The sequence below is a fragment of the Armigeres subalbatus genome, chromosome 1 (genome assembly GCF_024139115.2).
Source record: "Armigeres subalbatus isolate Guangzhou_Male chromosome 1, GZ_Asu_2, whole genome shotgun sequence".
Taxonomy (NCBI): domain Eukaryota; kingdom Metazoa; phylum Arthropoda; class Insecta; order Diptera; family Culicidae; genus Armigeres; species Armigeres subalbatus.
The window spans coordinates 34,810,531-34,828,647 of NC_085139.1; the positions used below are offsets into that span (position 1 = coordinate 34,810,531).

Sequence of the window (18,117 nt, forward strand, 5' to 3'; positions counted from 1 at the left end):
ATGTGATAAAGATCGAATTGTTTTTTTTTGCATTTTATTCCACTAATTTCACGCAACACTTACAAGTCGCAATATGTTGCTTGCAGGTCGTAGCGCACTCTTTGTATAAAAGCCGTTCGAATTAAAATCATTCAGAATTTTATGCCATCAAATGAAAATTAACATTATGTTATATCATTAGTTCGTTTTATCTGTGTTTCTAAAAATCCAGTTTGTAAAAAAATGAGCAAGAAAAATTAATAATTTTCTTATACAGAGAAAATGGGATTAGAAACTGGATGATTTGTGCAGTTGAACTATGGTTACTGGGGGAATCGAAGTTGAATCGCGGCGCAACTGCGCTGGCCAGACTGAAAACTGCAATCTGAACAATGACAAGTAATGAAGATATGTCAAATTTTGGATTTATTTATATTGATTTATTTATCGGCTTTACTGATCAGTTATCAGATTCGTCAATTCGTCGTTTGAATCTTTGTTTTCAAAAGCAGACAAGTCGTTTTGAAAATTTTGTCTTGAGTTTTACTCAAAGTATTGGGGATAATCGATAAACGAAAGTAATTATTTAAAAATCAACAGATTGATAGCCGTTCGTTAGGGTGCGAGCAAGTATGAAGCGGCATAGAGACCATCTATTGAATAGCACACAATCGAAGCGTGAATCTTCTTGCCTATCGTCCTGGTTGTTGGCGGCGACGAACTTAGGAAAATAGGAACTCAGGGAATTTACGATTTTGAAAGTTTTGAAAATTTGGGGATTTAGCAATTTATGAAATTAGGGATTCCGGAATTCAGGAATTTAGGAATTCAAAAATTTGGGAATTTAGGAATTCAGCAATATAAGAATTTATAAATTTAGGCATTTACGAACGAAGGAATTTGGGAATTTATAGATTTAGGAATTTAGGAATTTGGAAATTTAGAAATTTAAGAATTTAGGAATTGATGAGTTGCGGAGCTTAGGAATTTGAGAATTTAGGAATTCTCGTTGAATACCTCCTATAGTTCTTCCAGAAAGTTCTAATAAAGCTTAAGAATTTAACCTGCAGTTCCTATATAAATTCCTTTTGGAGTTTAACCAGGTATTCCCCCTAGATTTCTTCAAGGAACTACACTAAGAGATCATTGGGACTTTCTCCAGAAATTTCTTCTGCAGTTCCTCCAAGTCTCCTGGAGTTCAGCCAAAAAATTCAGCAATTCTTCCGAAAATCCTGGAGTTAACCAAGGAATTCACCCTAGGGAGCCCATAGCAATTTATCCAGCAGTTCCTATTCAACTCCACCCTGAAGTTCTTCCACAAACGTGTCATGAAATTCCTCCTAGAATTCCTTCTCGAATTCCACCAGATATTCCTCCTGGAGCTCCTACGATAACTCCACCCAGATATTTTTGAGAGTTCCTTCTAGAAATCATCCTGGAACTCCTCCATTGATTCCTTCTTTCGTTCCATTAGAAATTTCTCCTCGAGACTCCCGAAGCTCTTCTAGGAATCCATCCTAAAGATCCAGTGATTTTTTTTCCAGAAGTTACTCCACGAATTCATCTGAAGTCCCCCCACTTTTTCTACAGGAATTCCTCCTGGAGTTAGAGGTATGCGCTGGTCTAGAAATCGTAGGCGGCGGAGTTTGTCGGGATTTGGCTTGGCGGCATTTTCTCCTCTACATATTCTTAAAAGTATAGAAATTCTTTGGATACCCAACCAGAATAAAATAACCGATTTGTAGCAGCTGGTGTTATTAAGTTGTGAACAGATTAAATTACAATTAGTACTTAAAAAAGGGAAAATGATAACAAACCAAAATAATGAAAAATATCTTGATAAAATTATTACTCGAAACGAATGGCATTAGTAACTGGCATTATATTAAAGTTGTTATTTATATCTGAAGTTGTTATAAGTTTGATATAATTTTGCTTTGCTTTCTTGGGTCCACATAAGAAATTCCACGGATTTTCTGAGAAAATCTTCGAAATTCTCGAGGAGGAATATTTTTCGGAATTTCTTCCATGGAATATACAAGCGATATTCTCTGAAATATTTTCGGAATTCCCAATGAATTTTTGGGTTTTTCACAAAAAAAAATTATGTAGTTTCCACTGGAAGTTTTCCGAATTTTCGCGGCAAATTCTAAATTTAAAAATTCTGTTGTTGAATGATTTCTTCTTTTCACATTTGTCATTCCTAAAAGTTTGAACCGACGTGATCGGCGGCATGAGTTATTCCAAGACATCCTGGATGAACTCCTTGTGTAACTCCAAGATAAGATTCTGGAAAGACTCAAAGATGAATTTTTGATAAAAATCTAGGAAGGAATCCTTGCTGAAATCCAAAAAGTATTTCTGGAGGAAATCCAGATAGAATTCCTGAAGGAACTCCAAGAAATAAATCCTGAAAGAACTTCACAAAGAAATCCTGGAAGAGCTCCTGAAAAATCAAAGAAGAAATATTGAGAAGAACTACAGGAGGATCTACAGGAATAGTTTCTGGATGAGCTCCAAGAAGAATTTTTGGAGAAACTCCAGCAAAAAATCCTGGAGGAGCTCCAAGAAGAATTTCTGGATTAACTTTTAAGAACTTCTGAAGGAATCACATATGACTCATCCTGAATTCCCTGAGGAATTCATTTTGAACTCCCCCCGGAATCCATTCCGAATTTCCCCAGGAATTCATTCTAAATTAAATAAGGAATTCAATCTCCACCTTTCAACTTTCATTTTGAATGCCTCATGGAATTCATTTTGAATGCCTCGTGGAATTCTTTTAAGGAATTCATTCCGGATTCCTCCAGGAATTCATTCCGAATTCCTCCAGGAATTCATTCCGAATTCCTCCAGGAATTCATTCCAAATTCCTTCAGGAATTCATTCCAAATTCCACCAGGAATTCATTCCAAATTCCACCAGGAATTCATTCCAAATTCCACCAGGAATTCATTCCTAATTCATTCCGAATTCCTCCAGGAATTCAATTCAATTTCCTCCAGGAATTCATTTCGAGTTTCTCCAGGAATTCATTCTGATTTCTTCCAAGAATTCACTTCAATTTCCTCCAGGAACTCATTCCGAATTCCTCCATAAATTCATTCCGAATTCCTCCAGGAATTCATTCCGAATTCCACCAGGAATTCATTCTGAATTCCACCAGGAATTCATTCTGAATTCCTCCAGGAATTCATTCCTAATTCATTCCGAATTCCTCCAGGAATTCATTCCGAATTCCTCCAGGAATTCATTCCGAATTCCTCCAGAAATTCATTCCAAATTCCATCAGGAATTCATTCCAAATTCCACCAGAAATTCATTCCTAATTCATTCCGAATTCCTCCAGTAATTCAATTCAATTTCCTCCAGGAATTCATTTCGAGTTTCTCCGGGAATTCATTCTGATTTCTTCCAAGAATTCATTCCGAATTCCTCCAGGAATTTATTCCGAATTCTTCCAGGAATTCATTCCGAATTCCTCCAGGAATTCACTTCAATTTCCTCCAGGAATTCATTCCGAATTCCTCCATAAATTCATTCTGAATTTCTTTAGGACTTCATTCCGAATTCCTCCAGGAATTCGTTTCGAATTTCATTCTGAATTCCTCCAGGAATTTATTCCTAAATCATTCCGAATTCCTTCAGGAATTCATTCCAATTTCCTCCAGAAATTCATTCTGAATTCCTTCAGGAATTCACTCCGAATTCCTTCAGGAATTCATTCCGAATTACTCCAGGAATTCATTGCAAATTCCTCCAGGAATTCATTCCGAATTTCACCCGGAATTCATTCTGAATCCCACCAGGAATTCATTCTGAATTCCTCCAGGAATTCATTCCGAATTCCTCCAAAAATTCATTCCAAATCCCACCAGGAATTCATTCTGAATTCCTCCAGAAATTCATTTCGAATTCCTCCAGGAATTCATTCCGAATTCCTCCAGGAATTCATTCCGAATTCTTCCAGAAATTCATTCCGAATTCCACCAGGAATTCATTCCAAATTCCACCAGGAATTCATTCTGAATTCCTCCAGGAATTCATTTCGAATTCATCCAGGAAATCATTCCGAATTCCTCCAGGAATTCACTTCGTTTTCCTCCAGGAGTTCATTCCGAATTCCTCCAGGAACTCATTCCGAATTCCTCCAGGAATTTATTCCGAATTCCTCCAGGAATTCATTCCGAATTTCTCCAAAAATTCATTCCGAATTCCTCCAGGAATTCATTCTGAATTCCTCCTGGTATTAATTCTGAATTTCTCCAGGAATTCATTCTGAATTCCTCCAGGAATTCATTCTGAATATTCCCAGGAATTTATTCTGATTTGGCCCAGGAATTCATTCTTAATTCCTCAAGGAACTCCTCCTGGAATTACTTCAGGAATTCATTGTTGGAGTTCTTTCAGCAGATCGCCTGAAGTTTCTCCAAAAAATCTTCTGGAAGCTCCTCCAGAAATTTTTATCTTGGAGTTACCCCAGGCATCCATGAATTCTTGGAATAACTCAGGCCTGGGGAAATTCAGATTGAATTCCTGGATGCATTTAGAATGGATTCCGGTATGAATTCAGAATGAATTCTAAAAGGAATTCAGAATTAATTCTAAATGGAATTCAAAATTAATTTCTTTAGGAATTCAGAATGAGTTCCTGGAAGAATTCTGAAAGAATTTTCCCGGGGGAATTTAAAATGAACGTTCCTGGGGACATTCAGAACGAGTTCATGGGGAAATTCAGAATGAAGTCATGGTGGAATTTAGAATGAAATCCAGAGGGAATTTAGAATGAATTCCTGGGATATAAATTCAGGATGAATTTCTGTAGGATTTCTGGATGAATTCCTGCATGAGAACTCCAGAAGTACCAAGAAAGCAACAAGTTAACGCGATAGCTGGAAATCGCTAAGGATGGAAATCTTTCAAGTCGGTCCTTTGCACCACCGGAGGTGTACAGGACTCATAAGTAAGTAAGTAAGCTCTTGGAGAAACTCCAGTAAGGATTCCTGCACGAACTCAAAAAAAATAATGGATGAACCCCTGGTAAAATTATTAAAGGGATTTGAAGAAGAATTGTCGAAGAGACGCCAGGAGGAAATTCCTGAAGAAACTTTAGGAGGAATTCGTGATGGAGCTCAAAGAGGAATTTCTTGATGGAGGTTCTGCACTAGGAATTCCAAAATGAATTTCTGGAAGAACATCCGAAAGAATTCCTGGATGAACCACAGCAGAAACATCTTGTGGAACTCCTCTAGGAATTATTCTTGGTCTTTCTCCAAATATTCCTACTAGAATTCCTGGAGAAACTTCTCATGGAAATCCTCCTGGAACTACTTTCGGAATTTCTGCAGGAATTCAAATCTTTTTGCCTTTCTCGTATACTAAGTATACGGTAAAGGCTATATGACCGCTCCAAAAACAAACTTTTTATAGAAGGCCCGGAGACCCATAGTGTTATATACCAATCGGCTCAGTTCGACGAATTGGAGTGATGTCTGTGTGTGTGTGTAAGTGTGTGTGTGTGTGTGTGTGTGTGTGTGTGTGTGTGTGTGTGTGTGTGTGTGTGTGTGTGTGTGTGTGTGTGTGTGTGTGTGCGCAAAACTTCTCAAAAAATGTCACTCATTTTTCGGGCACTTATCCATAACCGATTTGCTCGCAACAGGTTGCATTCGACGCAGAATCCTGTCTTTTTGGTTCCTGTTTGAAATTGGCCAGATCGGACTATGGGATACTTGCGATGGCCAAAATACAAATTCATACGAAAAAATCGCGTGAAATATGTCACTCATTTTTCGGGCACTTATCCTTAACCGATTTGCTCGCAACAGGTTGCATTCGACGCAGAATCCTGTCGCATTATTTCCTATTTTAAATTGGCCAGATCGGACTATGGGATCGCAAGTTATGGCCAAAATACAAGTTCATACGAATATATCGCGTTAAAAATGTCACTCATTTTTCGGGTACTTATCTTCAACCGATTTGCTCGCAACAAACTGCATTCGACGCAGAATCCTGTCCCATTGTTTTCTTTCTGAAATTGGCTAGATCGGACTATGGGATCGAAAGTTATGGCCAAAATACAAATTCATACGAAAAAATCGCGTAAAAAATGTCACTCATTTTTCGGGCACTTATCCTCAACCGATTTGCTCGCAACAAGTTGCATTCGACGCAGAATCCTGTCTCATTGTTTCCTATTTGAAATTGGCCAGATCGGACTATGGGATCGAAAATTATGGCCAAAATACAAATTCGTACGAAAAAATCTCGTAAAAAATGTTACTCATTTTTCGGACACTTATCCTCAACCGATTTGCTCACAGCAAGTTGCATTCGACGCAGAATGTCTCATTGATTCTTATTGAAAATTGGCCAGATCGGACTTTGGGCTTAGAAGTTATGGTAAAATTACTATTTATTGTGAAAAAGAGCTCAAAAAAGTCTAGCACACTTTTTTAGCACTTAGACTTCATCTATTCCCCAAGCAACACAAGTTCAACAAATCTGGTTGCAGTAACCATATTGTGACTGAATCGGGTCATATATAAGTTACTGTGATTGATGTGCAATATGTGTGCTTTTCAGGTCTCTCGCATCAGATTGCATTAGACGCAGAATCTTGTCCCATTGTTTCATATAGAAACTTGGCCGGATCGTACAAATGGGTCAAAAGTTATGGCGAAATGACTAATTTCAAAACTACAAAATAAAATGCCATTTTTTGCTCTTATGCTCATCCGATTTGTTTGCAACAAATTGCGTTTGGCGAGATTTTTTTTATGCATATAAACAAAAATGAAAAATAAGACCAATCCACATATTGGTGTTATTTTAGATTTTTCCAAACCTTTTGAACGAACGAGAAAGGCACCATCACCGCTAGGTGGATTAATCTGGGTTTTTCTGAAATACCTTCAGGTATTCATCAACGAATTCCTTCGGTAAATACTTCAACAATATCTCCCAGGAATTCCTTTCAGAATTCTAACACGTTTCAGGAGCATCACTGAAAATTCCTCAAGCATATTCAATGAAAACCCTTCCAAAAATTCAACTAAAAACTCTTTAAGATATTCACTGAAAGTCCTTCCTGTCTCAATAGAATAACTTCCCCATATTTTCATCAGGAACATCCCCAGATCATCAGAATAAATAATAATTTCTCCAGAAATCCAGAAGAAATCCCCTCGGCCCTTAGTATTTATTCAGAGTTACATGTAGATGTTGATATTTCTGGAGGATTTTATAAAATTATTTCAGGATTTATAAGAATTCTAGTAGAAGCCTTTTGAATTTAGCTTTCTCTGAAATTTCCAATGTTTTCAGTTTTTTGGGGAGTTTTTGAGATAGGTACTTTCGAAAAAAAATTTAATGGAGATCTAGTGAGTTTTTGGTGGAATAACAACAAGAACCCTTCAAATTTGAAATCGAGAACGATAACATCGATTACAAAGTTTGGTTCAACTCATAAAAGGATGCCTTCAGAAAGGAACTATTGGATACTGTTATGGCTCGAGGTAAACAACTTTTCAGGAAAATATGACGTGATGTGGTATATATGCAAGCTACTTTTACTTTTCATTTACATACTTTATTATACATTTTTTCATATACTCACTTTTCTAAAATTCTCTTCAGAGGCTCTAAGAACGTGTTTAGATATGTTCTATTGGCTGTTCGATCAGCACATCCACAGTTATTAACTGCCATTTTTGCATTCATATATCATAAAGCTAAAACGATGATACTTTTATGTCCAGGGAAGTCAAGAAAATTTCCAAGACAGGACCGGGAATCGAACCCAGCCACCCTCAGCATGATCTTGCTTTGTAGCTTCGCATCTCACCGCACGGCTAAGGAAGGCCTTGCAACGTAATGTTGGTATCGGAATAAACATGTATTATTCAAAATTCATTAGATTTTTTATTCTATAAGCAATACAAAATTGAATAGCTCGATGAACTAATTTTGTACCGTCAACTGGGGGGAAGATGATCATTGAGGTGAAGATGATCATGTGATGTGTCAGTCAAAAGTGCCAATTTTTTTTATGAAACGGTAATCAACAATATTTTCCGTTCAAGTAATGTTACCGCTAGGTAGAAATCCGAGTTTTTCGATTATAATCATGAAAATGTATTTTGTAGAAGAAAGAGAGAGATAGTCATAAATGACGCTTTTTTCGTTTCAAATATTGACTTCGTAGACTTCTTTACGATGTAAATTAAACATTCATACAAATAACCTAATGTATTTTGACTACTAGGTCATAATGATTTTAGTAGAGCTGTCTTGATCAACTTCACCCCAAACCAGATTACTCAAAAAATGTGTGATAATTTAATTAATTTCAATAAATGCGAATGCATTTCAGAAAACTAAAGTTGTTGATTATTGCAACGTATAGCAGTACATGTTTTGAAAATATTCGTTTCGATTTAAAATGTAAACACACATTGTTATTGCATGTTTTGTGTTAAAAATGATCATCTTCCCCCCAGTTGACGGTACCTACTTTCCACAATCAGTGACCGTTATTTGAATATGTAATCTGCCTTCAATATCCAATTTTTTACATCCCACAGAATGTTCTGTGAAAAAATCAAGAGATTTGGTTAAACAACGGCTGAGGTGTGAGTGCTCAAAGTTTCCGATCCACGTTTTTTGTGACCTTAGTACTTAACGTTACAAATCTTGGCTCGGTACTTGTAGTGTTAACGCACCATGCGTCTCCATCAGTTCGTATAATAGAGCTCGCGATCAAACGTGTATCAGGTCAACATTTTCCTACTCAATCCTTAATTGACTTGCAATCGAATTGAAGAATGCAAATAAATTTACGAAGGCAAAGAAATGGAAAAAAGATATTTTTGCAATTCCTGATCATAATACCTGGTTTACAGTTGTCATTTGAGTGATAAAACGGCCTACTTTTCCATACCAACAAAATGGGTGCTTTAATGACCATTATGCAACTCAAATGGGTTGCATAATATTCATTATAGCACTCATTTGGGTGCTATAATGAAAAACCTACATTGGGACAGTAGTTACTTGACTACATTTAGCTGAATTAGTTTGGGTGAGTGTTAAAATAGTGTACTCTAAGAGTCTCGTAATAAATGAAATGGTTTGTTGGACATAACATCACATTTTTCAAAGGCAATTGCATCCATCGTTTCATAGCTTTTCAAGCTATACAATTTGGCACGATAAGATGGAATCTTATTGTTCGCTGCCGCAACATAATTTATTGGCATTAATGATCATGTGGAGTAAATTCGATTGTACAATTTTGGTATAGATTTATCATATTAAAGCCCATTTTTCGTCATTGCAAAAAATAGCGTGTGCAACTCGTTGCAAAACTCGATTTTTTCAGCACTCGTAGTATTTATCCAACTCGGCAAGCCTCGTTGGATAAACGTACAACTCGGGCTGAAAAATTCATCTTTTTGCAACTAGTTGCACAAACTACTATTTTTGTGTGGATCAGAAATAAATAAAAAACAGGGGTGACATAAAAATACTAACTGATGCTAACTAAATACTTAAATACTAACCCAAACTTACTACTTCTGTCATTCAGCAGCCTACCGGTATCACTTCGGTCTGGGAAAAAGACGAGCATACGACTTCGGACTGGGCAAGCGTCAGTATGAAGACAAACGTCTCCCGAATCGATACAACTTTGGTCTTGGCAGACGTTAATACGAACAGGCGACCACCAACCGCAATCCACCTGAGTCGTGTCGAAATTCACTGGATCGGATGATCACTGTTGGGCCCGAAAATAAGACACGAACAATGACTGCATACACATCCCATCAACAGAGCGGCATGCCCCCAGAACACTTATCCAATCTGCTACCAACGAATGTTTTGTTTTGTTTGCGTTGTTTTGAATGAACATGTGTGACCTATACAACAAATCATACTTTAATCTATCGTGCCATTGCTACTAATCGACATCAACTGTTAAAATACCAAACTACCGAGAAGGAGACGTGTGCTAATGTGCCAAAAACATATATATTTAAAATCTTAGACTCAATGTGTGTAATATATTGTTAAGAGAAACTATTAAATATGGTTTACAAAACACAGGATAAATCGATGGTCAACTTTTTTTGGAGAGCATGAACCAGTCTGGACGGATGTATCAAGCAAATTCCATGGACCAGCACACATGGGCCACTGTACATCAACGCTTTGATCTATTTGATATAGTAGAGAGCCCTACTGTAAATAAGAAATCACCGAACGCAAAATATCACTGAATTCCAACCCTAATCTTCTGATTTGTTGCAAAATGGCCGACTTCGCAAAAAAATCCAGCCGCATTATTTAAAAAAAACTATTTTCCGCTTCATACTTGACCAAGGTTTGTAGAAAAAAGAAGAAGCGAGTTACCGGGGGAGCAAGCAATTAACAATCAAAGGAACCCATGAAGTCGAACACTATGGGAAGCAGGGCATTGAAATGGTTAATTGAAATAACTTCATAAAATTTATACACGTACCGTTGTTCATGCAAACTGTTTTACAAACCCGTATTTTAAACTAGCAAACCATAATGTTATGACCAGTGTATAAGTAAAAAAAGACATTATCAATAATAAAGAAGCGCATTTTAAATGAATGTATACACAAGCAAAGGAAACACTATGCATCAATTATTGAGAGCTATCAAAGCAAAAATCTACATATTGTAATATAACAAGCAACCAAGCGAAACCAATGAAGAGAATAAAGCTGAGCCGGACGTTAGGAAGGCAACTGAATTAATGGGGAGTTTGAATTTCACATGAAAGAAAATCGCTCAGGGGCTGTCCAGTCCACAAACCACGTAGACTCTTAAGGGGGGAGGTGTTTTAAAAGTCTACGTTTGGGTTTTTTTCGTTTGCAATATAGCACAGCTATGAAACGTGAAACATTATTCAATGAAATACAATCTACGATCATCCCGCATAATCATTTATCATAACAGTGGTTAGACAAAAGGGTTATGATAGGCGAACTGCGAACATGAAATCAGTATAACTTTGCTTAACGTAATTCTAATTACATTTAAATCAATGAACATTTAGAACAATGACCAAAAAATCCGTCCGGAAGTTAATAAAAATCTGTGGGATTTTCCCGAGGTAAGAAAATTTCGAAGCATTTCGAGAAAACTCTTCAGACAAATGTTCTGATGAAACATAAAGGAATTTGTTGGAAAAATTCGAACAAAAATTTCGTTGAGGAATTTGCCATGGAAATTCAAATGGCTTTTTGAAGAAATTCAGAAAACATTGGAATATCAATAGATTTTCCTGTGGAAATTTAGAATCGGTTTCAAAGTTTTTCGAACTTAGATGGAAACAGTGTCCAAGCACAAATATTCATGAGTCTTTATAGAAATTCAGAATATGAAAAAATTCCAAAACAACATTTCTGCAGCTTCTGCCGAAACTACGATTCAGTACATCTTAAAAAGCCGCATCGAGGCCGCATCCCTCCATCCTCGAAAGCGCCTCACGCTCGCCAAGTCGTTTTGCACCTCTGCCCACCTAGCTCGCTGTGCTCCACGCCGTCTCGTACCTGCCGGATCGGAAGCGAACACCATCTTTGAAGGGTTGCAGTCCAGCATTCTTGAAACATGTCCTGCCCATCGTACTCTTCCGCCTTTGGCTACCTTTGGTTTCGCCGTAGAGCTGGGCGAGCTCGTGGTTCATTCTTCGCCGCCACACACCGTCTTCTTGCACAAAGATGATCCTAAGCACCCGTCTCTCGAATACTCCGAGTGCTTGCAAGTCCTCCTCGAGCATTGTTCATGTTTCATGTCCGTAGAGGACTACTGGTCTTATCAGCGTCTTGTACATGATACATTTGGCTTTTTTGACCGCAGTTTCTTCTGGAGCCCGTAGTAGGCCCGATTTCCACGATGCGCCTTCGTATTTCACGACTAACATTGTTTTCAGCCGTTAGAAAGGATCCAAGGTAGACTTCTAGCGCAATGTTGAATAACAGGCATGAAAGTCCATCACCTTGTCTTAGTCTTCGGCGCGATTCGAACGAACTGAAGTGTTCGCCCGAAACCTTCACACAGTTTTGCACACCATACACCGTTGCTTTGATCAATCTGGTAAGCTTCCCAGCTTAACATAATTTTCCATAGGCCTACGCCGTCTATACTGTCGTATGCTGCCTTGAAATCAATGAACAGATGGTGCGTTGGGACCTGATATTCACGGCATTTTTGAAGGATTTGCCGTACAGTAAAGATCTGGTGGGTCTGGGTCATATGGCATAAAGTCATTTGGCATAACGCCATTTGGCATAAGGTCATTTGGCATAATGGTCATTTGGCATAACGGACATTTGGCATAATTTCAAACTGTGAAAGCGAAAGGGATATTTCATGTATTGTTAAGCTTAGATAAAGTACGTCGAGGCTGTTTTCTGATGAATTCAGACTGATGGTAGACATTTTCCGGAAGAACGAAATAACAAAACGGCAGAATTACTTCAGTTTTTTTAAAGTAGGGATTACATCCACCATTGCGTCAATCCGGGCATGCGCTTTAAGACCGGATCAAATCCACCATTGCCTTAATCCGGGCAAGTGCCTAACTTTAAAAACTCAAGCAATACACTTGTCGTAGACGAGTTACTAAAACCAATCAAGTCACATATGAAGTTACTGCAACCATATCAATCTGAATTGTGCTACTCGGGGAAGAGATCACATCAACCATTGATTTATTCCCGGCAAGCACCTACTTATAAAGAAGGAATCGCATCCGCCATGGACTTAATCTGGAGATGCACCTACCGTTAAAGAAGGGATCACATCCACCATTGCCTGACTTCGGGCAAGCGCATTCTTTTAAAGAAGGAATCACATCCACCATTGTCATGATCCGGGCAAGCGCCTACTTTTAAAGAAGGGATCACATCCTCCATTGCCATAATCCATGCAAGCGCCTACTTTTAAAGATGGGATCGCATCCAACATTGCCTGAATCCGGGCATGCACCTACTTTTAAAGAAGGGATCACATCCACCATTGCCTCAATCCGGGCAAGCGTCTTCTTTTAAAGAAGGAATCACATCCACCATTGTCATAATCCGCGCAAGCGTCTACTTTTAAAGATGGGATCACATCAACCATTGCCTCAATCCGGGCAAGCGTCTTCTTTTAAAGAAGGAATCACATCCACCATTGTCATAATCCGGGCAAGCGCCTACTTTTAAAGATGGGATCACATCCACCATTGCCTGAATCCGGGCAAGCGCCTACTTTTAAAGAAGAGATCACATCCTTCATTGCCATAATCCGACCACACGCCTACTTTTAAAGAATGGATTACATCCACAATTGCTCTATTCCGGGCATGCGCCTACTTTTGCATTGCATCGCAAATGCATTCTTTCCACGAGAGGATAATGTCTTTTTAATATTGTTATCGACGGGTGTTATATTTACTTTTCCGGGGTGTTTCCCGCACCACTTAGTCACCATTTAGCGAACGCAAAGAAAAATTATGCCAAATGTCCGTTATTCCAAAAAACCCTCACTTTTGATGCTGGTCAAAATTATGCCAAATCTCGCTTAACTTTTCAAAAGGACCTAAGTAACATTTTTTTTATGAATTATTTTGAATAGCGCAATCAATAGCTTTCATGTTGTTCTGTTGATTGCGCTATTCAAATTAATTCATGAAAAAAATGTTACTTAGGTCCTTTTGAAAAGTTAAGCGAGATAGACCTGTGCGCCGCCGCGCCACGCCGCCGCCGCCGACACTTTTTGGCATACGCCGACGCCGGTTAAGGTGTCGGCGGCGCGCCATACGCCGGTTGCCACCACTCCGCCGAATTTCGTATTTCACGCCGATAATTGGCCAACACAAAAATCACAATACCGCCATCGGGGGTGACAATGGGTCTGGGGGGTGAGAATGGGTCATCGCTTTCACCGGTGGTGTGGAGGTCGTACAGCAAAATCATTCAAAAAGGTCTCTTATATTTTAGTCTTCTTGCCTTCAGATACATTCAATCTACTCTACACGCATTCTAAGTAGTTGAAACAGTGACCCATTCTCACCCCCATTTGACCCATTGTCACCCCCGACGACGGTATGCAGTTCTTATGCATCTGCAAAACCAAGGCTACCTATCAGGCATAAATAAATAGCTATTATAACTTTAGCAGATTTGTTTACTATCCCTGTCACTCTTACCTGCATTGGCATGTTAAATGTTAGGTCATCTAAGGTCATCTTCTTGGCTACAGACCTACAAATCAACAAGCGTAGCGATGAACTTCTGATCTCATATGTAACTTCATGTGGAATAACCTCATTCTGGTCGCATTGGGTGGTTCATAATCTTTTTCAAGGTTTGAATTTAACATATCTTAATTGTGCTTATATTCGTGGCTACAAGTCAACACTATGAATGTTGGATTTGGATTCCCAGTCTGGTAGGATTTTTTCCAAACTTCCCTGGGCATGGAGTATCATTGTGATAGCTTCGTGATATACGATGCAAAAGCTACAGCACGATGGGGCATGTGACCCACCAAATTGAATATTTCCTTCACTCCTCCTTGTACTTGAATTGCCAGAAATGTTTTGAAAAAAAAAACTGGTTTTGATTTATATTGATAAAAAAGTAACAAAGAAATTTCTTTGTTTTCCTGAAATAATTTCCGAAGTAAGTCCTAGAGGAAGTTCTGAAGAAATACAGAAAATTCTTAGTCTTAAGGACTTTCTGGATTTATCCCCGTATTTCAGGAGGATTTTCTGAAGGAATCCCTTGAGAAAATTAAAAAAAAGACAGGATCACCGTCTTCGACCAGAGGTCGCACAGACTGAACACTTAACATCTAGCATGAGACAACGGACAAGGACATTTACACAACACCCAGTGGACCAGTGGAGAACTTTTCGCTTTACGAAAGGTTTTCTCCTTACCGGGGCGGGAATCGAACCCACACTCCACAGCACATGCGTTTAGACGATTGACGTCGCTAACCGCACGGCCACGAAGCCCACGAAGTGTAAATTTTGAAGGAGTTCTTGGAAGAATGAGCAAAGAAATTATTCAAGAAATTTGAAAATGTCGGTAATTTCTTTAGGAGTGCCTTTGGAAATGGCTCTAGCAATTCGAAATATCCTAAAATGCGTCTTAGAACTTTGAAAGGAAATGCCGGAGAAATTACTAGATGAATTACCAAGGCAGAGCAGAGACACATGCACGAACCCCGTGGGATAGAGGTAATCTCCTTTCAAAAGTGTAATCCAACAGACTAATAAAATTCTTTATTTTGATAAACAATTCCCATATAAATTTTCTTGGTTTTCTTGAAATAATTTACGAAGGAAGTCCTGGAGGAAGTTCTGCAGGAACATATAAAGAAAATTCTTAGAGTTTTACTTTACTTATGGATCCTGTACACCTCCGGTGGTGCAGCCGACTTGAAAGATCTCCATCCTGAGCGTTGCCCGGCTATCGCTTTAACCTGTTGCCAGGTTAGATTTCGGTCGACTTCTTTTATTTCTTTATTGAGGCTTCTCCGCCATGAGCCTCTGGGTCTGCCTCTGCTGCGATGTCCCGCTGGGTTCCAGTCTAATGCTTGTTTACAGATTTCGCCCCTACGTAGAGTGTAGCCGACCCAGCCTCACTTCCAATCCCGAATTTCTGTTGCTATCGACCTCTGGTGACAACGACGATGGAGCTCGTTGTTTGAGATCCAGTTGTGAGGCCACCAGGCCCGAATTATATACCGCAGGCATCTGTTAATGAACACCTGCAGCCGTTGAGTGTTCTCCACTGATACACACCATGTTTCGCTAGCATATAACAGCACAGATTTCACGTTAGAGTTGAAAATTCATATTTTGGTGCGTTCACTTATCTGCCTGTTTTTCCAGATATTTGTTAAACTCGCAAAGGCAGCCCTTGCTTTCTTGATCCGTGCGCCTATGTCGATCTTGGTACCGCCGTCTGACGCCATTTGGCTACCAAGATATTGGAAGCTTTCAACATTCTCCACTGGTTGCCCGGCTACTGTGAAACTGGAAGGAGTTACCGTGTTTACATCCAACGATTTGGTTTTGTTGACGTTGATGACTAAACCTGCCGAAGAGGAGCACTCGGCAAGGTCGTTGAGCTTACTCTGCATATCAAAGCGCCGTTGCGCGAGGAGTGCAACATCATCCGCCAATTCAAAGTCATTTAGGTGCTCCATGGTTATCATAATGGCTGCCATAACAGCCCGCGGTTTGGATCACGGTCAATCGCATCTACCAGAATCTCGTCGATTACGATGAGGAACAGTAACGGTGATAGAATACATCCTTGCCTCACACCAGCTACGACCCGGATAGGGTCGGACAAGACCCCATTGTGCAGCACTCTACACGAGAAGGCCTCGTACTGTGCCTCGATAAGGCCGATGATTTTCTCAGGAACTCCCTTGCGTCTCAGGGCGCCCCACATATTCTCGTGATTGAGACGGTCGAAAGCTTTTTCGTAGTCAATGAATACCAAGTAAAGGGACTCTTGGAATTCGTTGACCTGCTCCAGAATGATGCGGAGCGTGACAATATGGTCCACATAGGATCTTCCGGCACGGAATCCGGCTTGCTGCCACCGGAGAGTCGCATCGATCTTCTCCTGAATCCGGGCTAGGATAATTTTGCACAGAACTTTGAGAACGGTACACAGCAACATAATGCCTCGCCAGTTATCGCATACAGTCAGGTCACCCTTTTTGGGCACCTTCACTAAGATACCTTGCATCCAGTCGACCGGGAAAGTTGCGGTGTCCCAGATATTACGAAATAAACGAAATTCTTAGAGTCTCCTTTGTAATTTCTGGAGGATTTTCTGACGGAACCCCTGAAGAAAATTCCGAAGAAATTCTTGGAGGAATATTCTAAGAAATTATTTAAGAAATTTAAGAATATCGGTAATTCCTTTTGAAGGAAATTATATCTGATATATGAAAATTCTTCCTAGAATTTTGGAAGGAAATGGCGAAGGAATTACTAGATGAATTTCCGAGGAAATGGAATATCTCATGGAATACATGGAAAAGTTCCAGTGAAATTGCTGAAATTTTGTAGGCATTTTTAAAAGTATGTAGCCTAATTTGGGAAACCCTGAAAAGCTGTTTTATTTTCAGAGTTATGGGCAAAATTGGGCAAATTAGGAACATGGCCAAAACTGGTACAGTTACCTATGTATTTATGCAGTTATCCACCATCCTGGGTTGAGTCTTGCTCTGCATACGGTTCCACCAAATAGTACAGTCAAGTTTAATCACCATTCTGCTTTCAATGCACTGCTATATGAAGGGCGAAATCGGAAGTGGCAGACCCGTAAGCAGAGCACTTACGCGAAGCCCGCGGGATACAGAGAGTCTCCTTTCAACAGTGTAATCCAACAGACTAGTAAATAGATACGCAATCCTTTTTGAGCTTTTGTTTCAAAAAGAATTTCTAAAGAAAGTCCTGATGGATTTGTCAGTATTAATCTTAGAAGAAATTTTGAAGGAATTTCCAGAAGAATTCTTCAAGAAATTTCCTACGGTCCTAACAAGTTCTGAAGCAATTCTCGAGGGAAATTTCAAAGAAAAACCTGGTTCCATTTGTGGAAGTTTTTTAAGGAAGAGTAATTCCCGATCGAATTTCTGACGGAATTTTTGAAGGTTTACTAGAATGAGTTTCTTGATGACTTACCGAAATAATTCCTAAATATATTTCCTAGGGAATTATTTGAGGTATTTACGAAAACAATTCTTTGAAATTTTCAAAGGAACATGCAGTAAATTCCCAAGAAATTCTTTAGTAAATCCAAATATAGACCGTTCCGATTATTATAAATACTTTTTATTTATTGAATTTTTCAAAAAAATTCAAATAATTTACTGTTTTATGGTTACATATAGCCTAACATTCTATTTAATTTCATACAGCATGGAGTTTTCCAGAATGTTCTAAATTCTATAAGTTCTATAATTTTTCTTTCGCCATGTTTCGAGGATTTTACACAACGTGTTTTTCTTACTTATTACTTAAAAATGTTCATCAATATTACTACTTAATCCATTCTATCTGGTTTTTATACTCATTTAACAAGCATT

At 38.8% G+C, this 18,117-nt stretch overlaps 1 protein-coding gene across 3 annotated transcripts in view; it reads left to right on the forward strand.

Annotated features, from left to right (window-relative positions):
• The window catches only part of LOC134208272 (allatostatin-A), a 140,146-nt gene extending 129,384 nt beyond the window's left edge, over window positions 1–10,762 (forward strand). For 2 of the 3 annotated variants that reach the window (XM_062684301.1, XM_062684299.1), the window contains exon 4: window positions 9,569–10,762. In XM_062684301.1, coding sequence (XP_062540285.1) covers window positions 9,569–9,690 — 122 coding nt within the window. In that variant the 3' untranslated portion in view covers window positions 9,691–10,762. The remainder of the gene's footprint in view (window positions 1–9,568) is intronic. The other variant, XM_062684300.1, reaches the window with a different exon arrangement.
• Window positions 10,763–18,117: the final 7,355 nt, after the last annotated feature.